The sequence below is a fragment of the Myotis yumanensis genome, unplaced genomic scaffold (assembly GCF_028538775.1).
Source record: "Myotis yumanensis isolate MYYU_CA2020_CCGP unplaced genomic scaffold, mMyoYum1.0.hap1 SCAF_8, whole genome shotgun sequence".
Lineage (NCBI taxonomy): Eukaryota > Metazoa > Chordata > Mammalia > Chiroptera > Vespertilionidae > Myotis > Myotis yumanensis.
In genome coordinates, this window is record NW_027223759.1 from 18935390 (window position 1) to 18961626 (window position 26237).

The 26237-nt window shown below is 37.6% G+C and overlaps 1 protein-coding gene across 2 annotated transcripts in view; it reads right to left on the reverse strand.

Annotated features, from left to right (window-relative positions):
- Positions 1-26237, reverse strand: part of ABCA12 (ATP binding cassette subfamily A member 12) — a 178604-nt gene that overhangs the window by 17310 nt on the left and 135057 nt on the right. For both annotated transcript variants that reach the window (XM_070422064.1, XM_070422065.1), the window contains exons 34-43: positions 23246-23498; positions 22558-22644; positions 21685-21778; positions 12093-12220; positions 10158-10245; positions 8298-8403; positions 4204-4258; positions 3454-3631; positions 1841-1956; positions 673-832 (exon numbers count right to left, since the gene is read on the reverse strand). In XM_070422064.1, the coding sequence (XP_070278165.1) occupies positions 673-832; positions 1841-1956; positions 3454-3631; positions 4204-4258; positions 8298-8403; positions 10158-10245; positions 12093-12220; positions 21685-21778; positions 22558-22644; positions 23246-23498 (1265 nt within the window). The remainder of the gene's footprint in view (positions 1-672; positions 833-1840; positions 1957-3453; positions 3632-4203; positions 4259-8297; positions 8404-10157; positions 10246-12092; positions 12221-21684; positions 21779-22557; positions 22645-23245; positions 23499-26237) is intronic.

Genomic DNA, 26237 nt, shown 5'->3' on the forward strand with positions numbered 1-26237 from the left:
ACGAGAAACAAATGGCTCATTTTCGCATTATTCACACTTGGGGCCAGCCATGTTCCTCATGAATTTTCTTCTTCCTCCTGGAGTGTGCTTGTTTTTTCCTCAGTTCACTTCATTTCCTCTCTATTCTTTCCCATTCAATTGCCTGGCACTGTTAGTGCTTCCCTTCTAACTAATCATAATTGTCGGCTCTAAATGCAAAGTGATGCTTACAGTGAAGTAGGCTCCAACCCATGATCAAAGGGGAATGAATTGGTATTTTTTTCCATAAATGTGGAAATGAATCTTAACATACAATCATATGACTAAGCCATTGTCCTTGTCACTACCATATCATAAAAATTTGTTAATAAGTGAAAAGTTTAACTGACCAATTGGAAGCGTGATTCTTGTAGTGCGGTACCGTAGACCTGATTTCACCTTATCACCCAACTTGAGCCCTATCATATGTCAATAGTGTTGTTGCTGGGTAAGTGCAATTATAGTTATGAACCTAGGTGGGCCTAACAAGAATTTTTAAAGGCTGTAGTTTCTCCTCTACTAAATGTAATAGAATCTAATGAAATGTCTCTTTTCTACTCAGGTAATGCAAATTACAAAAAATTTTTCCACCTTGGACTTGTTGAAGTATATGAGGTATCCAGTGAAGTTTAGCAGATTATTAAAAGACCTTACCGGATCATTAAGCTTTTCCTTGGACAGAAAGTACACCACCGACAAGGAAACAATGGAATTGATGCCAAAGAAAAGGTTGATGCAGACGTAAGTGATGAAAGCCATTCCTGTTTCATGGAAGATCCCAGCCAGCAAATACATCCAAGAAAATGTGGCATACCTATATGTTAATAATTAAGAATTAAAATTATGCCTTCATTATTCTCCCTATTAAACACATACATATATACATACATAGATGGAGTTCCAAAGTGAAAATAAACATTAGGAATGAATTTCCAAGCCACATAGCTAGATCTCTTCTTTTTACAATTCTTCTCTTTAGCAACAACAACAGAAATCCAAGGGAAGTTTTTAAAATGACAGTAAGAATCCTCTCTTTTAAGGAATCTTGAGCAGTCTTACATCATTACAATTTTAAATTGATTCCTCCTAGAAATGGTATTATACTACCTAAGCAAGATCTTTTTTTTCTTCTTGAAAATATGGATTTAATCAATATAAATCTCACAATTTAAAGTTGAGGAGAAATAATGGTATCATTATAAGCAAGCTAATCAGACCAGGGTATGCTTAAAGCTGGCTGTCTTATTTTGAGCAAATACTTGAACAACCTTTGGGGTAATGAAGTAGAACTAGAGACAAAGAGATCCTTCACCAGCTGCAATTGCTAACTGAATGGATAGTACTCATGCATTCAGGGAAGAAAGAATTGCTACTCTAAGTATTGATTGTATCAATCTGTATTACCCTAATATAGAAACAATATTATGTGTGTGGTTTAGACATCTATAAAAATATAAATCAAATAAATATACCTTAATGCTATATATACTCAACATTTGTTAATACATAAATCCATACATGCATATACATTTTTCTGATCATTCTAAAGCCTCCCCTTTTATGTAAATTAAATTACATATGTAAATTGCTAAGCATGGCACTTGGTACCTAGTAAATGCTCATTAATGGCAGGTAATTCTATTAATAACAACAACATTCACATTCAGATGTATTGTACTTTACAAACTACAAGCATAATGTGTTGTTAGTCATCACTCATGGCTAATGAAACCCCAAGGCAATTGTAAATTAACTAATGAGATTTAGGCTTTGTTTGTGCATAGGAGATTTTTATTCTGTTAATTCTTTCACTGCAGCTTACCCAAATAGCAGGAGTAGGAGAGATACAGCACCTAGGTTGTTCCCATTGTAGAAAGCAGGTAACTTGAAAATTGCAATGACACCAATTGAAAATGCTACGGGCACCAAGTAGAAGACCTATGGGAATAGGTAAAATAATGTTTAACATGTGACAAGTGTTTTTAAAGAAAAATTAATAGCCCATATAGTTTAAAACTATAACAAGTTGACCTAGAAATGTTTAAAGAAACAAATTTTTATTGATGTTCCTGCTGCTGGTAACGTTCAGCTTATTTTACATTGATTTCACTCTAAAAATTGTCTCCTGAAACATGAGGTCAAGCCAGCCTTCATCTATATAAATACACATGGAGTCCCTAGTGTTTCTGCCTCCAGGCCTTGAGACCGGATGATTTGGTGCCAGAGGCTCAGTGAGAAAGATAAGACAGCCAGGCATCCGATCCTGGCATTAGATTCAGTCCTCTAAGTATTGATTTCATTTTGAAGACTAGAACTCTCTCAGATGGTTGTGATTTCTAAGGCTTGGTTATCAGTGTGAGCCAGTCTGTGCCAAACAGCAGAGCAGCGGGGCCTACACATTCTTAGAATCACAGGTATATGAACAAAGAACACAAGGTTTTACTGACAAGTACAAATAGGAAATGTTGAGTTTACAGCAAGATGCACACAATAAAAGATTATGGTGTTTTAATTTGGGGGGAGGGGAGGTGAGAATCTCCTAAATTGAAGTGAACACCAGATTTAGAACAACAGAATCTGAATAGTTAGCAGCCCTTCACAGAAGTGTATACTTTTAAGCTTTCTTAACATTAAAGCTCCTATTAAGTCCAGAGGAGTCATTACTGTTCTTTTAGATTTACTTCTACAACAAAAGCATTTCAGACCTCACTAAATACATTCACAAAATGGATATGCAGTTAATTACTCTCCAGTCCTTTAAACCAATGATCTCTACAGCAACCCAGACAATTTCACCATAATCACCAGGCAAAGCAAGCCCATCCTGGGCTTTTGGCCAATCCAGGCACATTTGGAGTCAAGAAAAACCATCCGAACTTTGAGATCACTTTATGCAAATGAGAGGGCTAGCAATAAAATGCATCTTTTATTGTTCCTACTAATCTTCTCCAATGTGTCATTCTGCCTGGGCTGCTACTTTGAAATGTCCAGTATTTGTAGATTAAATTGTATAAGCTTGATTATTTGGTACCATTGGGCAAGGTTGTTCTGCGAAGCTTCCGTTTCTTCGCAGTAATGGCCCTCGAACTTCAGTGTGCATAGATTAATTTGAAAGATTTTGTTAACAGTGGGTATTTCTCAGGCTCCATTTCCAAGATAGGGATCTAATGGGTCTGGAGTGGGGCCCTGGACTGGGTGGTCCTCAGACCACCAAGATGAGGGCAGGTGGATTTCTCTGGGACCCCGGAATAAATGTAGCTCTAGCGCATCACCCAACCACGGGATGACTTGCAAGCCGATGCAAAGCATTTTTTCTTAATTTGCTTATTTTAGGGTAATAATATGAACAAACTAGCATCAGTAAATTTCAAATTTAAGACTGATGTCTTCTACTAAAATCAACCCTGTCTTCCTAAGAATACACAAGTTACTCACCATGTCATATATGAAGTTTGTTACCCAGTAGCATGTCACACCGATGCCTGAAATGTGCTGCAACTGCTTGGCTTTGGTCTGATGCTCCCTTACAACATAGGTGACAAAGCTGGCGGTAGTGACAGAGTAGCCCATCAGGATGGAGAGGGCCACTAAGACATCGATGAGGCTGCTCATTCTGTAGTGAGCAATAGGCAGAAGAAAGCACACATACATTTTTGAACCTCTTTTCCTTTCAGAAAGATTCATGACTAAAATCATCAACAAAACAGTATAGGAGTTGGCTGTGACACAAATAAGTCTTCCTGCAAGGCATCCAGATAATACCTTCTACATGACTCGGCTATGACCCTGGAATAAATGTAGCTCTAGCGCATCTGAATTGACTGGGGATATTTGATAGAAAACCTCAGTCACCAAGGGTTACGGGGTGTATCAAGAGATATATAGTTCTTGAAGATAGATATAGGGCTTAAATGCTATGCAGGGAAATTGAAATGATGAAGCACTTATGCACCTGACTTACAAAAGCAACAGATTCTATAAATCTACAGTCAACACGCGCTACTTGGCAACCCCACTGTACACTCTTTCAGAAACTTCCTTTTGTCCCAGGCAGTGACTTATATTACCAGCTTTTCTAGATTGACATTCATGCAGATACAACTGTGATTTCCAATTATAGTGCTCAGTGCAAAGACTTGTCTAGGCCAAGGAGGAAGTAGTCATGCCATATATATATGCACTTACGTGGCTTGTTCTTGGTCTTGCACGCCTGGATAAGGGTGACTATACATGATGATGGCTTAAAGAAGAGACAGTTCTTTTAGTAGGTATTCAGTTCATCAGAAATATCAATTTTTAGAGAATAAGGCACAATACTTTTCTCCTTATGCTATCATCTAAAGAATTTTACTTTAGGAATACTCTTTTAAAGGAAAATTATTTTCTTCCAATCTCATCAATGACATACAAGTGGACATAAAAAGAAAAAGTTTTTAGATCATGTATGGAATTTTGAGGGAAGGGGCTTACATTTCTTATATAGCATTTGCCTCCCTATTATATTTAATCAAGGGTTTTCTATTTTCTCCTCTTTGTTATACTTCAGAAATTATTGGCATATAAAGAAGCAACTCAAAGGGAGACCAATTATATGAGGATCTCCTGAAGAACAGACACTTACCACCCCCTTTCTTCTTCATCGTGCTATTGGCTGTGGTGGGGAAATATTGTACTTGAGAGGATAGATCCCTCCTTCTCTTTATTTCTAAGATGCCTGTTGTTCTGGAATTCTACCACAGTAGGGCTTGGAGCCTCAGCCACCCCTTCAGGGATTTTCATGGGGACATAAAAATCAAGGAAGACTCAGGGAAACTAGCTGGCTTCAGAAAATTAGTCACTTAATTCCAATATGATCCTACATTATTGGGTTCTCCCACAGTTGGTTTCACTTTTGGAGCTAGAAGCAAAGATTTTTCCCCCTCTTCCTTAGAAGATGTTGGCTAGCCAGAGTCAAAATGGGCTGTCAACAGATTCCTAAAGGACCACATTGTGAAGGTAAGGTCTATATTGCCTGAGTAACTTTGGAACAGAATGTTAGAAACTAGAAGGAAGATATCCCCTAAACACATGTTCCTAGAGTCATTAGCTGAGGTAGGACTTTCTCACTTACTTCTCATATAGCATGTGTTCATTATATTAGTATATTAAGGTCCCATTCACAGCACCCAAATATTATAGAATTATTCTAAAGTTATATTCTCTTAATTAGCTTAAATTCATCATTGTTATTAAGTAGAATGCGACATGCTTTGAAATTAAATTCTGAAATTGTTATATAGTAAAGAAAAAAGTATGTTGTTGAAGTAAAACAGAGATACTAACAACAATAACCAGTTTTGCCTAGAACTTTAATCACATCATTGGGGGAATAACATTTTCTTATTTATTTTGTGTGCGTGTGTGTGTATGTGTGTGTGTGTATGTGTGTGTGTAAATTAATGGGCTTTCTTTTTATTGAGATTCAATTTTCCTTGGGAACCTACATAAACCTAATTGTTAAATTATCATATAGGCAGGGGAAAACCTTTTTTTAAAAAATTTCTGCTTTGTGCTTCAGAATCAAAAAGTACTCTAGGGGAATCTTTGCAAATACATTTAGCCCACTATAAAAAATGGCGCTGAACCAATTGTTTTCATACATATCCTTAGCTGAAAGGTCAAGGAAATGTTAGGGGTTGGGTTAGGGGTCTATACCAAAATCTTCTTTGGGGTTCTACAGCATCCAGCACAATGTTTTGAGTACAGCGATTAGTCAATAAATGCTTATTAAATCTAGTCAATCTCAAAATTTCAATTTTTTCTCCCACATCCAATACACATTAAAAGTAACACATTTTAACCCTGGCTGGTGTGGTTAACTTGGTTGGGTGTTGTCCTGTGTACCGAAAGGTTACCGGTTTGATTCCTGGTCAGGTCATGCAGGAGGCAGCCGAGATGTTTCGCTCTCACATAGATGTTTCTCTCTCTCTCCTTGCCTCTCCATTCCTCTCTCTAAAAATCTATGAAAAATATTTTTCAAAGTAACATATTTTATGTTGTTTCTAGAGTTGTCAACCTAAAATGAGATATTTCCTTTTGACCATTGTTACTAATGCAATAAAAGGTAAGAATAAACACCAGGGGGTTGGGAACAACGTGTCAGTTATTTTGGAAAAAAGCCTCGTTGTATAATATTTGTTAGTAAAAACAATATTCCTTGGGAAGCAAGAACAGAATTTTCATGTGTAATTAACCATGAGAGGAAACCATATGAATATAATAGATATTGACATTATAAAGGAAAGTTAATTAAAAGATTTTAAATAGAATGTGAGAATTCAAAGAAAATCAATTTTACAGCTAAAGCAAAATCCCAGTTCATGTAGACTCCAACAAAAATGCTTGAAAACAACCTGGGTAGTGGGGTGGGGGTGGCAGGAGAATAGTTGAGTTGGTTTTTACAGACAGTATTGCCATGCCAGATCCTACACATGCATTATAAAATAACAAAGGTATTTTGGGGTGACATGGATTTTTTTCTTTAAAAAAAATCAAACTTTTTCCAGAGAGGGTGGGAGGCTACCCTCCCCCTTACATAAGTCTATGTAAGAAAAGTTAATTTCAAAATATAATTCAAGCTAAGCCTCATTTTAAAAATAAATTTACTTTTAGAGTCAATGTATGTTCCAGAATTCTTAATTCTTTATATTCTAGAACTTAAAAATACAGTGGTAGGTGGGGAGGGTACCGGAGCAGGGTGGAGGGGGTTAATGGGGGGAAACAGGGACATCTGCAATACTTTCAACAACAAAGATTTTTAAAAATAGAGTGGTAAGAGTCAGAACTAGCCTGCTAGAGTCCAGGATGACTCAGATTGCTTTGTTCGTGGTAAAGAACACTAGTAATAAATGAAAACTGAATACAGATTTCAATAGCTGACCCTTCAAAAGTGCACTGGTCTCTTGTTCGCACCTATATTCCTTTGCTACATTTCCCTTAGTCATTTCTATAGTTTTTACACCTTCATTACCTGCCACAGCAACAACCATCTTTTGCTCTGAATAATACATCCGACTGAAAGTCAAGTGTTCAATAGTATTTCAAACCAGGTTATACTCGGCTAGCTTTAGCCACCATCTCACTTAAATTACCACTTTGACTCTGCCCTTTTCTGACGCTCCACATCTCAGGACTATCCATCTCTTGCTGTTTCATTATGGTTCCTCCTGCTAAGAAAATGCCAAAGCAGTTGGGGGAAAATGGTGTTTTCTCCGAAGTGAAGATTGCAAAAGATTCTGTTTCTAGAATGAGTATTTGATCCACAGTTGACTGGTACAATCACAGAACATACACATACACAATTATGCCCAACAGCAGGGAGATGAAGGAAAAGTAGGCCTCCGCATTTCTCAAAGACATGTTGTATCTTTTCTTCCTACTTAATCGGTTATTTGTTAGCTCATTTATTGGGCTAGCCCTTGGGCTTAGCCAGCAAATATGAGACTTATTTTTTTTTTTACCTTTATCATTATTATTTTTTAGGATCAATATGGCAAAAACAATTTGAGCAATGCTTAAGACAATAAAAGAGTCTGATGGACAGTAATTGACTTAGAAAAAAATAAATCAGTCTCTTTCCAATTATAGACTCTATTTTTAAAACTATGTGGAAGCCTCTGGGGAAATCCAAATAAATAAAGCTGGCTGAGAATAGAGAAATATTTTAAAAATAAAGAGGCAAGAGTCAGACAGACATGAGTTCAAATCCCACTATGACCCCCAGATAAATAGTAGGGAACAAGGATGCTCAGCCTGAAAGGGCGCTTGAAAGATTAGCAACAGTCCCTAGAGAGCATGTGTCATGCGGTAAGTGCTCAATTAATGATAACACTTTTGGTCAAGCATAGAACTTTTAGTTTAAATGTGTTGTCCTCATGTTTAGATTTGTGCTCAGTATTTAGTGACATTATTACTTTTATTTTTTAGCCTATATACAAGCAGCTAGTTATAAAATATTTTCCTCTGAGATATAACTAGTAGGTACGAAAGCAGAAATAAGGGCAAAGTCAGCATTACTATCCTGAATTGATAAATGAGAAACTAAATTGAAGTTAAGGGGATTATCCCAAACTTTCCATCTGGTGGTAGTTGGGAAGTAGTAGCTTCAAACTCCTTTTAAAGATCTGTGATTTAGGTACCATAAGATACCTGCCGCTGGGAGGAAATGGGATCTAACATGAATTTTTATATGGAGAGTGGCAAAAGGTGCAACACAAGAAGCTCTGTGTAAGTAACTTTACCGTGTCGGGCAGCATCATATTTTGACATGTTAAGTCGCAGGAGGAAATTGTTCAGGCTGTTGAGGTAAGCTGGGAGGGAGTGATAGCCTTCTGGATCATACCACACCTGTTCAATTCCAAAAGAAGACAGGATCAGAATTGTGTTTCAATAAACCAGGCTGTCTTTACATCTGACAGCCTACGGAATTCGTATTTAAAGTAAGAGGACCAATTCCTAATAGTTTATTTCATCTTGGAAGATTATGAACCATCCCCCAGAGTGTGGACCACAGACCTCTAAGTTTCCAATTCAGTGATGGATAGCGATTGGGAAAGTAGTATTTTTCTGAATGGTAAGTTATTAGTTATTCTGATCTTCTCTGTAGCCCCAGCTTTAAATAAACTGGAAAAGGTGTTATTATCTCCATCTCTGAGGTTGATTTATAGTGAGTCTCAGACTAAAACTAAGGCATTTTTGGCTCTCAAAATATAATAAAAACACATGGCATATATGTCAAGCTGTAGAAAAAAAATTAAACACACATGCAAGCATCAGTCTTAGCAACAAGACTGATAACCTTGAAATTCTCCCACTAACTCTCTATTCCTAGTTATAACCCACAAAGAAGTGAGTTCCTTTACTTTCTATGTCAAATACAGAGGGACTTAAAATACTGGTGAACCTCTATTTAAGAAACCTAGTCAATAATTTAAAATTTAAAATCTGATTTTCAGGGAAATTATTTAATATTATAACTCCTTTGTTGACTCAAGAATATTTACTGTGTTGAGAGAGGGAGGAAAGGAACAAAAGGGGGTGGCATTCAAATATTCAGTATTATTACTTACTTCTCACTTTCACTATGACCTTGTGGAAACCAGCTAAAATAGACTCAATACCGATCTTATAGAGATGTTGTGAGGATGGAATTAGGTAGCTTGTGTAACAGGTGATGCTAGTGCTTGGTTTATAACAATATCTAAATGAATGTTAGTTCTCCACTTCCCCAAGTTTGTATATGTCTCTTACAACCTAAAGAGAAATATGGGAAGGGCAACTGGAACTCTCTAAGACTACCATTGATAGTAAGTCTGATCATAGGTGTGTGATCCTGTGATTCGTGCTTGTTTCAAAACATAGGTATGATCTAGAAGAAAAAAGAGCCAATAGGATTTTTTAAATCTCTATCAAATTCTGTTAACTCTCCATGTTCTCTAAGAAACAAGGCTAGATAAATATGACACAACACAACAAAATATAAATAAAACATTAATGTATAGTTTAACAAAAAATTATAAAGGAAGTACACACATTGATCCATCACTCAGGCTGAGAAACAAAACTCACCAGCACCTAGAATAACTTCTCCCTGACCCTCTTTTTCCTTCCAAATTATAATTCTCTCACCCCTAAACAATAGAATGGAGGGTTGCCGATTCTCGACATCTACAGTGAATGCAATTATAGTTGTGTATTCCTTTTTGTCTTTTCTTCTGCCTATTAATAATGTTTGGGGCTTTTAGCCTGTGTATTATATAACACTGAATTTTTTCATTTCCATTGCTAAAAGGTCTATTGAATAAATACACAGTAATTTATTTGTGTATTCTACTGTATATGGACACTTGGAGTTGTGTTTTGAGCTCATATGAGAAACACTAGTATATATATATATATATGTATCCTGGTACTTATGTGTACGTGTTTCCCTGTAGTAAATACACAGGACTGAAATCACTGTGCTATGGGGTATGTACTATCCCAAACTGCTTTTCAAATGGATTATACCCATGTTTTGTTTTTTACCTCATGGAAATGCTTGAACATTTCAAGTTCACATTCTCATTTCTATGACATCCCACAGAAACTTTATAATTTACCTTGGCAAGTGTTCTATTGGCAGGAACTGCTGTTACATCGAAACGAAGGTCATTAGTCAAAGGCAGCCCAAAACTCCAACCTCCATATCTGTATAAAATAATAAAATTTATATTTGTTTTAATGGAGCAAATAGTCATAAATAGATCTAAAATGTTTAAGATCTCAATCTCTCTTTCCATTAGGAACACACTTATGGTATAAAATAAATACTGCCTGATAAATATTTTATATTTTCATTGATTTGTTTTTATCATATTTTAGTCTAAAATGTATATTATAGCTAGAAATAAAAAGTCCTAAACAATAGCAAATATGTAGTAATCATTCTGAAAACCAATGACATAATCTAACCAATTCCTCCAACATAACCAGATTTGCACCATCACAGAAATCATGAGACTTTAGGGCTTAAATATCCTTTTTTTAGATAAGTTTTGTTATAAACCAAACACTACAATGATATAGCATCAGTTTTTAACTTTTTCAAGTGACTCCATTTCTTCTATTCTCCCAACTTTTTCCCTTAGCTTGTCCCCTGCTGCTGTATGTTTGTTTTTCTTCCTGGATATTTGAAGGTGAGTTATGATTATGTAACTCCCCATCAGTTCATCGTCTCTTAAAAATAAAAAGTGGCTTTTAAAAAATCCAAGTAGAAATTTAAATAATAGATTAGTTTAAATGTCCCAATAGGGGTTGAGTTAAATAAATAATAATGCAGTCATGCTGGTATAATCTTGTGGCTGTCATCCTAAATGTGGTCATAGCACTATAGTTTTGGTATGTAAAGAACACTGTAGTGTATTGTTCACTTTTTAAAAAAATAGATTTTAGAACAGTTTTTTAATAATCAACCCAATTTTGTTGACAATATTTACATGTATGTCTGACCAGAAAAGTTTTGGAAGGATTATTTTAGAGCTAATATTAGTCTTTTATGTAAATTGAGAAATAAAAGTGGGATAAAATGGAAAAGAAGAAAAAATAGTAGCTATTGCAAGCCTACCAACCCCCACATCCCTGGCTTTACTGAGGTATAGTGACAAATAAAAATTATATATATTTAAGGTGTACAACTTGAGATTTTGATAGATGTATACATTGTGAAATAATCACCGCAATCAAGCTAATCAATATATCCATCACCTCACATAGTTACCATTTTCTTTGTGTGTGTTGTGTGAATATGTACTGAGAACTCTATCCTCTTAGCAAATTTCAAGTATACAATACAGTATTGTTAACCTTGTCACACTGCTGTCCATTAGATCTCCGGAATCTATTCATCTTGACACTGTTATATCCTTGAGCAGCATCTCCTATCCCCTCCTCTCCCCAAACTCTGGCAACCGCCATTCTACTCTCTACCTCTACGAGTCTGACTATTTTAGATTTCACATGTAAGTGAAATCCCGCAGCATTTGTCTTTCTGTGTTTGGCTCATTTCACTTAGTTTAGTGTCTTCCAGGCCTCTCCATGTTTTTGCAAATGCAAGCCTACCAATCTTACATTCATAGAAAATGCTTCAGTGACTCAGGTATTTGTCCAGGGACCTTGCTACACATGTGCACATCTTATCTACATGCATATTGAAACTAAGGCCATTTGTCATGGGAAGCAATGCCTTAAAATTCTCCAAGTTGGCATAATCCAGTCAATAACTTCTCTTTTGCTTCAAGGAATAAAAGTGTATAAATTTTACAATACATGTTTGAGGCCGAAAAAAAATCAATGCTTTTTAATTTGCTCAAATGGATCCTAATTTAGAGTCATTACTTAAATATTAATACATAAAGCTGTTTAGATAAAGCAGATATTTAACTATGTAAATAATCAATAGACATGTGCATCCATTGCCTCAAGTTCAGAAGGCAATTACCATTAAAATTAAAAGGCAAGATATGCTCAATTAAATGTTATAAACAGAGTATTTTTACCTTTTTTGCATAAACTCATTAGCAGTTGATATAAGATAATTTTCCAAGCGGTGCCCAGTGAGGTCATAAATTACTTGGGAAGAATAAGTTCTTCTGTGAGGTGGAGAGTAGTTAAACTTAGGACATTCCTGAAAAATAAAGCTAAAAGTTAAGTTCTTTTCTGGCCAGTGCAGTGCAAATCAAATAGACAATGTCAAGGACCTTCAGTCTCATCACCTGTCTGTTATTGCAGCTGGTGGACTGTGACCTCTGCTCCCTGACTTTTTAAAAAAAATTTTTTAACTACCTTTTATATTTATTGCATGTAATTTTACCCGTTTCCTTTTTTTTAATTGTTTAAAGTATTACATATGCCTCCTTTTTCCCCCAATTGACCCCCCCAGCCACTCCCACCCTTGAGGGCAAGCCCCCACCACCTCAGTGTCTGTGTCCATTGGTCATGCTAATATGCGTGCATACAAGTCCTTTGGTTGATCTCTAACCCCACCCCTCCCCTGCTATTTGTCTCTGGATCTATTTTTGTTCATCAGTTTATGTTGATCATTATATCCCACATATGAGTGAGATCATGTGATATTGATCTTTCTTCGACTGGCTTATTTCGTTTAGCATAATGCTTTCCAGTTCCATCCGTGCTGTTGCAAATGGTAAAAGTTCCTTCTTTTCTGTAGCTGCACAGTATTCGATTGTGTAGATGTGCCACAGTTTTTTAATCCACTCATCTGCTGAAGGGCACTTAGGCTGTTTCCAAATCTTGGCTATTGTAAATTGTGCTGCTATGAACATAGGGATGCATATATCCTTTCTGATTGGTGTTTCTGGTTTCTTGGGATATAGTCCTAGAAGTGGCATCACTGGGTCAAAGGGGAGTTCCATTTTTAATTTTTTAAGGAAAGTCCATACTGTTTTCCACAGTGACTGCGCTAGTCTGCATTCCTGCCAGCAGTGCACAAGGGTTCTTTTTTCTTCACATCCTCACCAGCACTTGACATTTGTTGATTTGTTGATGATAGCCATTCTGACAGGTGTGAGATGGTATCTCATTGTTGTTTTGATTTGCATCTCTTGGATGATTAGTGACATATGTCTCTCAGCCTTCTATATGTCCTCTTTTGAAATGTGTCTATTTAGGTTCTTTGCCCATTTTTTGATTGGATTGTTTATCTTCCTTTTGTTAAAATGTGAGTTCTCTGTAAATTTTGGAGATTAAACCCTTATCTGAAATAGCATTGGCAAATATGTTCTCCCATGCAATGGGCTTTCTTATTGTTTTGGTGATGGTTTATTTTGCTGTGCAGAAGCTTTTTATTTTGATGTAGTCCCATTTGTTTATTTTCTCTTTAGTCTCTATTGCCCTAGGAGCTATATCGGTAAAGATATTGCTACGACATATGTCTGATATTTTGCTGCCTATGGAGTCTTCTAACATTTTTATGGTTTCCCCTCTTACATTTTTTTTTTAATTTTTCGCTTAAAGTATTACAAAGGGTATTACATAAGTGTCCTTTTCCCGCCCCCCCCCCCCGCCCTTGACAAACCCCTACCCTCCCTTACCCCCCAGTGTCTTATGTCCATTAGTTATGCTTATATGCATGCATACAAGTCCTTCGGTTGATCTCTTACTCCCCTCCCTCCTGCCCCCCAACTCTCTCTGGCCTTCCCACTGCAGTTTGACAATCAGTTTGAGGCAGCTCTGCCTCTGTATCTATTATTGTTCAAAAGTTTGTAATGGTCTTTATTATCCATGAATGAGTGAGATCATGTGGTATTTTTCCTTCATTGACTGGCTTGTTTCACTTAGCATAATGCTCTCCAGTTCCATCCATGATGTTGCAAATGGTAGGAGTTCCTTCTTTTTAACAGCAGCATAGTATTCCATCGTGTAGATGTACCACAGTTTTCTAATCCATTCATCTACTGATGGGCACTTAGGCTGTTTCCAGATCTTAGCTATGGTGATTTGTGCTGCTATGAACATCTGGTTACATATATCCTTTCTGATAGGTGTTTCTGGTTTCTTGGGATATATTCCTAGTAGTGGGATCACAGGGTCAAATGGGAGTTCCATTTCCAATTTTTTGAGGAACCTCCATACTGCCTTCCATAGTGGCTGCACCAGTCTGCATTCCCACCAGCAGTGCACAAGTGTTCCTTTTTCTCCACATCCTCTCCAGCACTTGTCGTTTGTTGATTTGTTGATGATGGCCATTCTGACAGGTGTGAGATGGTACCTCATTGTTGTTTTGATTTGCATCTCTCGGATGATTAGTGACTTTGAGCATGTTTTCATATGTCTCTTGGCTTTCTGAATGTCCTCTTTTGAAAGGTGTCTATTTAGATCCTTTGCCCATTTTTTGATTGGATTGTTTGTCTTCTTTTTGTTAAGTTGTATGAGTTCCCTATAAATTTTGGAGATTAGGCCCTTATCAGATATGACGTTGGCAAATATGTTTTCCCAAGAGGTGGGTTTTCTTGTTGTTTTGTTGATGGTTTCTTTTGCTGTGCAGAAGCTTTTTATTTTGATGTAGTCCCATTTGTTCAGTTTCTCTTTAGTTTCAACTGCCCTAGGAGCTGTATCAGTGAAGAAATTGTTTTGGCATAAGTCTGAGATTTTGTTGCCTTTGTATTCTTCTAGAATTTTTATGGTTTCCTGTCGTACATTTAAGTCCTTTATCCATTTTGAGTTTATTCTTATGTATGGTGTAAGTTGGTGGTCTAGTTTCATTTTCTTGCATATATCTGTCCAATTTTCCCAACACCATTTATTGAAGAGACTATCTTGGCTCCATTGTATGTTCATGCCTCCTTTGTCAAAAATTAATTGAGCATATTGGTTCGGGCTAATTTCTGGACTCTCTATTCTATTCCACTGGTCTATATGTCTGTTCTTGTGCCAGTACCAGGCAGTTTTGAGAACAGTGGCTTTGTAATTCAGTTTGATATCTGGCATTGAGATCCCACCTACTCTGTTCTTTCTCAGGATCGCTGCAGCTATTCGGGGTCTTTTTTTATTCCAGATGAATTTTTGGAGAGTTCGTTCTAGATCTTTGAAGAAGGCCATTGGTATTTTAATGGGAAGTGCGTTGAATGTATAGATTGCTTTGGGTAGTATGGACATTTTAATGATGTTGATTCTACCAATCCAAGAACATGGTATGTTCTTCCATCTGTTTATGTCTTCCTCTATCTCTTTTTTCAACGTCCTGTAGTTTTCTGAGTAGAGGTCTTTAACCTCTTTAGTTAAGTTTATTCCTAGGTATCTTAATTTTTTTGGTGCGATGGTAAATGGGATTGTTTTTCTAATCTCTCTTTCTGAAAGTTCACTATTGGTGTATAGAAATGCCTCAGATTTCTTGGGGTTAATTTTGTATCCTGCTACATTGCCAAATTCATGTATTAAGTCTAGTAGCTTTTTGATGGAGTCTCTAGGGTTTTGTATGTATAATATCATGTCATCTGCAAATAAGGACAGTTTTACTTCCTCTTTTCCAATTTGGATGCCTTTTATTTCTTCTTCTTGCCTAATTGCAATGGCTAATACTTCCAGTACTATGTTGAACAGGAGTGGTGAGAGTGGGCATCCCTGTCTTGTTCCTGTTCTTAGGGGAAATGGTGTTAGTTTTTGACCATTGAGTATGATGTTGGCTGTGGGCCTGTCATATATGGCTTTTATTATGTTGAGGTATGATCCTTCTATTCCCACCTTTCTGAGAGTTTTTATCAAAAATGGGTGTTGGATTTTGTCGAATGCTTTTTCTGCATCAATTGATATGACCATGTGGTTTTTTTCTTTCAATTTGTTTATGTGATGTATCACATTTATTGATTTACGGATGTTGTACCATCCTTGCATCTCTGGGATAAATCCTACTTGGTCATGGTGTATGATCCTTCTGATGTACTGCTGGATCCGATTTGCTAAGATTTTGTTGAGGATTTTGGCATCTATGTTCATGAGGGATATTGGCCTGTAATTCTCTTTCATTGTGATGTCTTTACCTGGTTTTGGTATTAGGGTGATGCTGGCTTCATAGAATGAGCTTGGAAGTGTTCCTTCCTCTTGAATTTTTTGTAGTAGTCTGAGGAGGGTAGGTTTTAGTTCTTCCTTGAATGTTTGGTAGAACTCCCCTGTGAAGCCGTCTGGCCCTGGGCTTTTGTTTGCTGGAAGCTTTCTGATGACTGCTTCAATTTCTTCCATAGTTATTGGCCTATTGAGGTTTTTAGATTCTTCCTGATTGAGTTTTGGAATGTTGTATTTTTCTAGGAATTTGTCCATTTCCTCCAGGTTGTCTAGTTTGTTGGAGTAGAGTTGCCCGTAGTATTGTTTAACAATCATTTGTATTTCTGTGGGGTCTGTTGTTATTTCGCCTCTATCATTTCTGATTTGGTTTATTTGGGACCTTTCTCTTTGCTTCTTGGTGAGCCTGGCGAGGGGTTTGTCAATCTTGTTTATCCTTTCAAAGAACCAGCTCTTGGTTTCATTGATTTTCTGTATTGTTTTTTTGGTCTCTATGTCATTGATTTCTGCTCTAATCTTTATTATCTCCTTCCTTCTGCTCACTCTGGGGTTTTCTTGTTGCTCTCTTTCTAATTCTTTGAGTTGTAGAGTTAGATGATTGACTACCATTTTTTCTTGTTTTTTGAGATAGGCCTGTAGAGCTATAAACTTTCCTCTCAGGACTGCTTTCATTGTGTCCCAGAGGTTTTGGATTGTTGTGTTTTCATTGTCATTAGTGTCCAGGATGTTTTTAATTTCTTCTTTGATGTCATCGGTAACCCAATCAATATTTAATAACATGCTATTCAGCTTCCAAGTGTTTGAGTATTTTGGGTTGTTTTTATTGTAGTTTATTTCTAACATTATGCCATCGTGGTCTGAGAAGATGCTTTTTATGATCTCAATCTTCTTGAATTTGTGGAGACTTTGCTTGTGACCCAATATGTGGTCTATTTTTGAATATGTCCCATGAGCACCTGAGAGGAATGTATATTCCGCAGCTGTGGGGTGAAGTGTTCTGAAGATGTCAATTAAGTCCATCTGATCTAGTGAGTCATTTAGGATTGCTGTTTCTTTGCTGATTGTTTGTCTAGCGGATTTATCCAGTGATGTCAGTGGTGTATTAAAGTCCCCTACAATGATTGTGTTATTGTCGATATCTCCCCTGATATCTTCCAGAAGTTTTCTTATGTATGTGGGTGCTCCTGCATTGGGTGCATATATGTTTACCAGGGTTATATCTTCCTGTTGTATTGATCCCTTTAGTATTATGAAGTGGCCTTCCTTATCTCTGGTTATGGCCTTCACTTTGAGATGTATTTTGTCAGATATAAGTATTGCTACCCCAGCTTTCTTTTCCTTTCCATTTGCGTGAAAGATATTTTTCCATCCCTTCACTTTCAGTCTGTGTGAGTCCTTTCCAATGAGGTGGGTCTCTTGTAGACAGCAGATGTATGGGTCATGTTTTTTTATCCATTCAGCCACTCGATGTCTTTTGGTTGGAGCATTTAGTCCATTTACATTTAAAGTTATTATTGAAAGGTACTTGTTTGTAGCCATTTCTTTTTTTGTGTGTGTGTGGCTGTTTTCTTTCTGAGCTTGATATTTCTTCTTTTACACCAGTCCCTTTAGCATTTCTTGCATGGCTGGCTTGGTGGTGATAAACTCCCTTAGCCCTTTTTTGTCTGTGAAGCTTCTTATTTCCCCTTCAATTTTGAATGATAGCCTTGCTGGATAGAGTATTCTTGGATTCAGTCCTTTGCTTTGCATCACTTTGTAGATTTCTGTCCATTCTTTTCTGGCCTGATGTGTTTCTGTTGAGAAATCATTTGATAATCTAACGGGAGATCCCTTGTATGTTACTTTCCGCCTCTCTCTTGCAGCCTGTAAGATTCTCTCTTTATCCTGAACATTTGCCATGGTAATTATGATGTGTCTTGGTGTGGGTCTTTTCGGGTTCACCTTGTTTGGGACTCTCTGGGCTTGTGTGACTTTTTTCTTCCCCACCTCAGGGAAGTTTTCTGATAATATTTCTTCGAATAGGTTTTCTAATCCATGTTCATCTTTCTGTTGTTCTGGCACCCCTATTATTCGTATGTTGCTTCGTTTCATGTTGTCCCAAAGTTCCCTTAGGCTCTCCTCCTGTCTTTTAATTTTTTTCTCCATTTGCAGTACAGTTTGAGTGTGTTTTGCTTCCTTGTCTTCTAATTCACTGATTCGGTCCTCCGCTTCTCCCAGTCTACTGTTGATACTTTCAATGGTGTTTTTTATTGCAGCTATGTCGCTCTTCATTTCTTCTTGGGACTTACTTAAGTTGTTGATTTTTTCATCTGTTTCTTCTAGCTTCTTGCATACGTAGTTGAGTTTTTCATCTGTTTCTTCTTGCTTCTTGAACATCCGGTGCATGTACTCTAGGAACCTTATTCTGAATTCTTTTTCCGTCACGTTGCATATCTCTGTCTCACTTAGCTGCTTTTCTGGCGAGTCCTCCTTTTCTTTCCTTTGGGGGTTTCTTTGTCTACCCATGTTTGATCTCACTGACATGACTAGTTGTTGAGTCGTTCAGTGGCTGGACCCTGGGTGGCAGTGGCTGCTCCCTGGGTGGCAGTGGCTCCTCGGGCTGTGGTTGCTCCTTGGGCGGTTGTGGTAGCAGCGGCTCCTCTGTTGATAGCAGAGCCTCTGGTGGGTGCTGTTCACAGCTGTGGTGGCTCTTCTGGCTGGTGGAGGGAGGCTTCACACACAGCAACTGTTCCCCAGGCAGAGCGTGTGGTGATCAGGAGGCCGCTGTTGCTTGAATCTTTCCGTGGAGGGGTGCAGGTCTCCCCTTGGCTCTTGCAGTCGCGCTGTTTGCGAATCGTTGCCTCCGGGTTAGTAGCCGATCTCTGGATGCCGGTAAACGCTGCCTGAGATGGCGCGGTCTCGCCGCTGCGCTGGCACCCAGAGGGAGGTTTCAGCCTCAATCTCTAACCATCCGCATTTTTTAGGAGTTTTCTGTCTTTCCTGGCTGCAGACTGTCTCTCAGCTGAACCTCCCCAGCTTGATCGGGCTGATTGTTACCCGTTTCAGCTGCTCGCCCCTATCTGGTCCGGGACAAAGCACCAACACGTCCGTCTAAGCCTCCGCCATTTTCTCCTCCCCCTCCCCTCTTACATTTAAGTCCTTTATCCATTTTGAGATTATTTTTGTGTATGGTGTAAGTTGGTGTTCTAGTTTCATTCTTTTGCATGTATCTGAGCAAATTTCCCAGCACCATTTATTGAAGAGACTGTCTTGACTCCATTGTATGCTCTTGCTTCCTTTGTCAAATATTAATTGACTGCTCCCTGACTTTAAAGAGCTTTAAAAAGGAAGGCATCTTGCCTAGGCCAAGAAATTAGAAGAAATAGTTATTATATGCAGAGAGCTTATACTTGAATTTAAGGTTCACTTGAAGTAAAAAAATAACACAACTAATGTGCGATTTTTCTTTTACTGTACTGACAAGCTTGATATATTGGGAGAACAACACTGAACACTAAGATGACTAAAAATTCCCTCAATAATTCACAGGGAAGAAAAAAATGTTTCCCCCAAATTGAAAAGATAACATTAGCAGACTTATGTTCTCAGGGTCTAATAGAAGTGGATGAAAAGTTTGAGTTATTGTCCTGGCCAGGTTGCTCAGTGGGTTGGAGCATCATCTCAAACACCAAAAGGTTGTGATTCAATTCCCATTCAGGGCATATACCTAGGCTGTGGATTCAATTTCTGGTCAGGAAGCAACCAATTGATGTTTCTCTCTCACCTCTCTCTCACTCTCTTTCTCTCTCTCCTCCTTCTCTCTCTCTAAAATCAATAAAAGCATGACCTTGGGTGAGAATTAAAAAACAAAACTTTGAGTTATATTAGTTTTAAGGTACCAAACTTAGGTGTCAGAGCTCAATTTTACATATATCTAAATCAAAATCTAAAATAATTTCCTATAAGTATAAATCTAATATTTATACATCTTATATAATAAAAGCCTAATATGCTAAGTGCCTGGTCGTCCAGTCAGCTGTTCAACCAATCAAAGCGTAATATGCTAATGATATGCTAAGGTTGCTCAACCGCTCGCTATGAAGTGCACTGACCACCAGGAGGCAGATGCTCCAACTGGTAGGTTAGTTTGCTGCTGGCCTCCAGCCAATTGAGACATGCCCTGGAGCCCTCTTATGGTCCCTCCCCGGCTGGCCAACCTCCTGCATCTCTCCCCGGCCCCGATCATGCACCAGTGGGGTCCTCCAGTCTGGCCTGTGCCCTCTCACAATCCAGGACCCCTCGTGGGATGTTGGAGAGCCAGTTTGGCCTGATCCCGCAGGCCAGGCTGAGGGACCCCACTGGTGCACGAATTCATGCACAGGGCCTCTAGTATAAATATAAAATTATTCCAAAATGAAAAGTATATATATTACAGGGTCCCTGCAGACCCTTCACCGAGTTTGCCCATTGTTAACACCTTACATTATAATCACACATTTGTTTAAGTGCTTTGGTACATGACTATTAACCAATCTCAGAGCTAAGTTTTAATCACTTATTTTTATGCTTGTAGCTTTCTGCACTTCCTATTTACTTTTCATTGAAGCTTCCCATGTTTTACTGCCTTGAACTGTAGTTTGGGAAAGCCTAGAACTTTTCCAGTTTTTCCTTCCATCCCTTCATACAATGTCCCACACCTTGAGGCTAGTACCACACATGGACTTCCACATTAGATAGATTAGAGACGGGATTAGGAAACTTATTAAGTACTGGGTAAGGCTAATATTTAAATATGCAAGGATCCCAAAAGATGCCTATTGAACCCCAGCTTTTACTGTTAGTGATTGTCTTGCATGAAAACAGGTTGCATTTACTGGAAACATTTTCATTCTAACATCTTTTACAAAGACAGTTCAGGGTACAATCCTATGACACTTTGTAGAGAATATTGCTAGATTCTTCCCCATGGGGAAGTAAGCTGATAACATAGTGACTCTCAGAGACTAATAGTGATCTCTCTTCTTCAGCCATCTTTAATTTACCAGTGAATTTTGTTTTCTTAAAAGCTTATTGAATGGATAGGCCTAAGGTGTGTATCCATAGCATAGAGATAGGGTAAGTGATAATTGGACAATTTTTTCTATTTCTTTCAGGACATGATTTTTCTTGCATTCTGGAGGTGTTGCTTAGAGGCAAAGGAGCTCTGTTTTGGACTTCCACATTACTGACTTCCCAGCTGACCACTACTGTGGCAGTCTTGCTGTGTTTTCAAATATGACAGTTATGGTGCCATTGTGTTGTATGAAATATAGAGCTTTCTGGTTAGAACTGAACTGAACCCAAAAATTCATCTTCGGTTAGTTTCCATGAAGACCATCATAGAATTACCTACCCTTGGAAATTTGTCCTGAGATGGATTTACAATGGTGACCTGAAGTTCAAAGCCAATATTTTTGAGCTGCCCAGGTCCACATCTCTGAGCTACTCGCTTCCATAAAATGAAATTATACTGACTCTTTGGTAACCTAGATATATCTTTCAAGTTTTGATATTTATTCTTTTCTTTTTCTTACTTCACTAAGAATTTCATCTTACCTGGACATTTTCCGAGCAAGAGCAAACTCCAAAGTTACTGATACGTTCTCCACTGCTGTTCCATTTTCCCAGACTGTCTTTTTCTAAACAGCTTCTGTAAGTGAAATTGATATTGAAATGAGGTATGTGTGTTCTCATATTTATGCATGAGCATAGGAGAGAGTGTTAGTTATTGAATTCAAGTCCTGTACAGCTTACTGATTTGTTATTACTTGAATGTACATTGCACTACCATTTTCAAGTAATCTGACATTTTGGGGGAGTTGATGGAGAGCACTTAGTAATTAAGCAGCATTAAAACCAAAGCTCACAGAATTGTCTTAATAAGGCAGGAAGTGGTTTTTTTTTTGACCCCTTTCTTGTCTTGGTTCTTTCCAATCTCTCCTCTGACAGGAAGGGGATACTTTAGCAAAATGATGCATTGATGTCAGGCTTACATGTGTTGTGTACTATCTTAAAAGTTTGAATAAGCAACACTACATAGTGCAAAAGCATGGGAATTGGAGTCAAGACTTGGGTCTCAGCTTTAGCTATACAACTTTCTACCTCAATTTCTTTATACAAGAATCTTAGTCCCTAGGAGCCTCAGTTTCTTCATCTTAAAAATGGGATTAATACTTCACAGGACTGTAGTGATTGTTAAATGAAAACATGTGCACAAAAGAACTTTATAAGTCATAAAGCATCTACTGTTTATTATTTTACAGCACAGCCAGGGAATGAACTAAAGGAGATAGATAATATCCATTAAACACATCTCTATCAATGTACTACCCTCCTCCAGCCAAATAATACACACCCACTTGTCCACACACCCTCATATACATGACACACACAAGGTAGAACATTGAAAAAAGAACAAGAAGCACTCACATGTCACTGGAGTTCAAACACATGTTGTCGATGCCAGGGAAGGTCCACATTGCTGAGACCAGTGCTGCTGTGCTTGGGTTAGAATTCCTGCAACATAAAAAGATAGAAACAAATTCATGACTCCTTCACTTGTCGCCCATGTTAACCTCATGCTCATGAATAATTTGAGAAAATTAAATAGTCTCTCTATGGACTGCTGTCTTAAATATCTAAAAAAGACTTCATCACAGGGGGGGAAAGTATCACAGAAAAAGATAAACACACATCTCTATTTGGCTGCCTTGTTATTCTCTTGATTGTCATATGTGTTTACTGATCACATATTGTATCTACAACACTATATTATACAGAATTCTAACATTATTTTTCAATTTGTGAGACCAATAAAGAGTTATTTGCGATATATTATAATAGATTGGGAAGCCATACCTAACCTGACTCTCTTGATTAAAGTCTAATCTTTAAAAATAAAGATCTACTAATACTTTATTTTTAGGCAAACACAAAAACTCGTTATTTGTTGGCAATATCATGTCACAATAAATCAAACTGTCCCATCCTTTGACAGAATTAGGTACTGTAGCTCCTAAGTTCGTATTCTTCAGCAATTCATCCCATTCATTCAGGCACAACTGTACTTCTAGAAGCAAGGTGGAAATATCTTTTTAGGTAAAGAAAGGAAACTTACGCATAGAAAGCTGTCTGTTCAGAGGTACCATAAAGAGATGGGGATATCTGGATCTCAGGATAACTGTTGCTGGAATTTTTCAATGTGCCGAGGCCCATGGCAGTGGTGACAAAGACGATGGGGAGGATGACCTGGGCAATGAAACCTTTCCAGTTCCTGCGGGTGTGGTGGAACCTCTTAATGAGGATAGCCATTATCTTCTTCAGTAACAGTCCAAAACCATCCAGTCTCTCTCCTGTTGTCAGGATTTTGTCTGATTAAGAAAAATAGATTTCAGTTGGTTCTGGAAAGTCCTAATACATCAAATAATAAAGTTACTCCAAAAACTATGGATAGATGATATAATGTGATGTGGTGGGAAAACCTTATATTTTAAAGATTTGGATTTTAGGTTCAGCTCTTTATTTATCACCTTTGGGTTGAACCCCTCCATCTCATAGAGCTTCATGTAAAAGTGTTTTGAAAATTACAAATCACTATACAAAATATATTGTTAGTCATGTACATTGTAGTTTTGTACATCAAAGAGACATGTAGAAGTTTATAAATGAACATTGTCCCCAATCTTCAGTCTCCGTGAGGGTTCAGTATGTATGACTAATTACTAATATCGAAGACATAGTTTCTACAAGACACTGAATTCAAATAAGATAAATGGAAACCAGAATATCAATCTAGTATAAGAACTCAATCCTACTGTGGGAAACTGGGAAACTTAGTCATTATAAGTCTCACCATCTCTCATTCTTTTCTTTTTTTGGAATAAGAATATTTATTATTTACTTATTATTTTTTGCATGGCTTATACCTACAGTATATATATTTAATATATTTTTATTGACTTCAGAGAGAAAGGAAGTGGGAGAGAGAGATAGGAACATCAATGATGAGAGAGAATCATTGATCATCTGTTTCCTGCATGACCCCTACTGGGGATCGAGCCCAAAACTCAGGCATATGCCCTTGATGGGAATTGAACCGGGACCCTTCAGTCTGCAGGCCAATGTTCTATCCACTGAGCCAAACCAGCTAGTGCTATGAGATATTTTATTTTATTGTCTTTCATTCTTAATGTGAAGTCCAATGAATTCACCTTAAACATGGGGAAAGGAAAATGCCTCCTCCAAAGTATAATTCTAGTTCAAACACTTATTCATTACATTCTCTTTAGAAATTTGGTGTACTTTTATGTACATTTAAAAACTCAATTTTTACCACTAGAGTCACAAAAAAGAGCTTATTAGGCAAAATGTCTACCCTCTTGCCCTCCAAAATGCTCTTCAGGTGTGGAGGAAAATTCCATGGCTTCTAAGAGTCAGAGCAACTGTGGAGGCCATAAAGTGTTTCCTCCTTAGTGCTCTTACAACTGATAATCTCAGCAGCACCCCCTAAAATTAGGTTCAAATATAACATTCTCTCCTAAGGCCTGCCGCCAAGCAAGCATGTGATAAGTTGACAGTATCCACTCTGTGGATATTTTAAATTCTTCATCACAAATTATGCAGCACAAAAAATCATGATCTTCATTTAGCAGATAAGGAAAAATACAAAGCTGCTTAATTTAAAATGAACTCCAATTAAACAGAGTGAACAAGTTTAAATGAAAAGTCGTATCTCTGCAAAGGGAAATTGCAGAAGGAGCTGAATATATTAAGTTAATTAGTATGCTTTTCTGTTTCTTAAGAAAATTCTGTTTCTTAAGAATGGCTTACAGGTGGATCAAACGGAGCTTTCTAAAAGATAATGTCAATGATGGGTACATTTTGACTGAAGAAGAGTTCTAAATTATGAGACAAATACAGAACATGTACTTCCTGAAGCAGATGACCACCTTCAAAGTCCTCAATTCCATGGACTTGACAGCTCTATTCCCCAAAAGATGATAAATGGGGAAGATGGCAGAGGACAAATGAGACTCCCAAGTTCCAGAATTATACAAACATTAGAGATTGCCTTTTCTGAGTTTTGGAGCTAGGCAAATGTTTAATGAAAAGTTCTGTTCCTGGAGACTTTTATAAATTTCAGCAAACTATTGAAATGACTACTCCATAATTTATATATCATTTTACTATATGCTTCCTTAAAAAAAATAGTGTTCCCAAAGGAATAAATTAACTGTCAGAAAGAGAATAACAGAATAAAAGTTATTTTCCAAAGAGCTCAATTCCTCAAAGTCATGTCAAGAAACACAATTTTTCAAATGTATATTGTGTGAAAAACATGGAGGAGGGACCTCTTATTTTAGATTCAGAGCCATTAGTTCCAACCTCATCAATTCAGAGACCCTCCTCCAAAAACATTTCTCAGGGCCTGAATTTTCTCAGCACCTGAATTGTTCAGAGAGGTGAGAAGGTTAGACATGTTTTCCAATGAGTTCCATAAGGAGTGATGACTATATTTTTAACTTTTTAAAATTACATATAAAAGCCTAAGCTACCATTTCAACCCGTCTACTGAACGACTGGTTGACCTGTCACTATATTGTGCACTGACCATCAGGGGCAGATGCTTAACACAGGAGCTGCCCCCTGGTGGTCAGTGTGCTCCCACAGTCAACCTCCCTCAGCCAGCCAACCTCTCATGGTCCCTCCCCCTGGCTGGCCGGCACCGACTGGCCCCCATCAGGACTGGGCGAGATGGGCCCCCATCAGCCCTGATCAATGGCCAGGCCTAAGGGCTCCACCCATGCACGAATTCGTGCACCAGGCCTCTAGTGTCTAACAATAGTCAGTGAACGTAACTTTGTTCATTGTGGAATAGCACCAGTTATAAGAAGGATTTTAACTTGTTGAACACAAATCTGAGATTGTAGTAAGTTACATCTTAAAAATGACTACTGGTGGGTGGAGGAATACTCATCCCTGCTCTAACAAGGAAATTCTTTCACATTCTTCAAAACATTTTTAGAGAGTTTGATTTGGTTAAATAAGCATGTTTTTGTGTTAAAAAGAGAAAGCTAATATTTCTTTCATCTTTTTTAATTTAGAAAAAA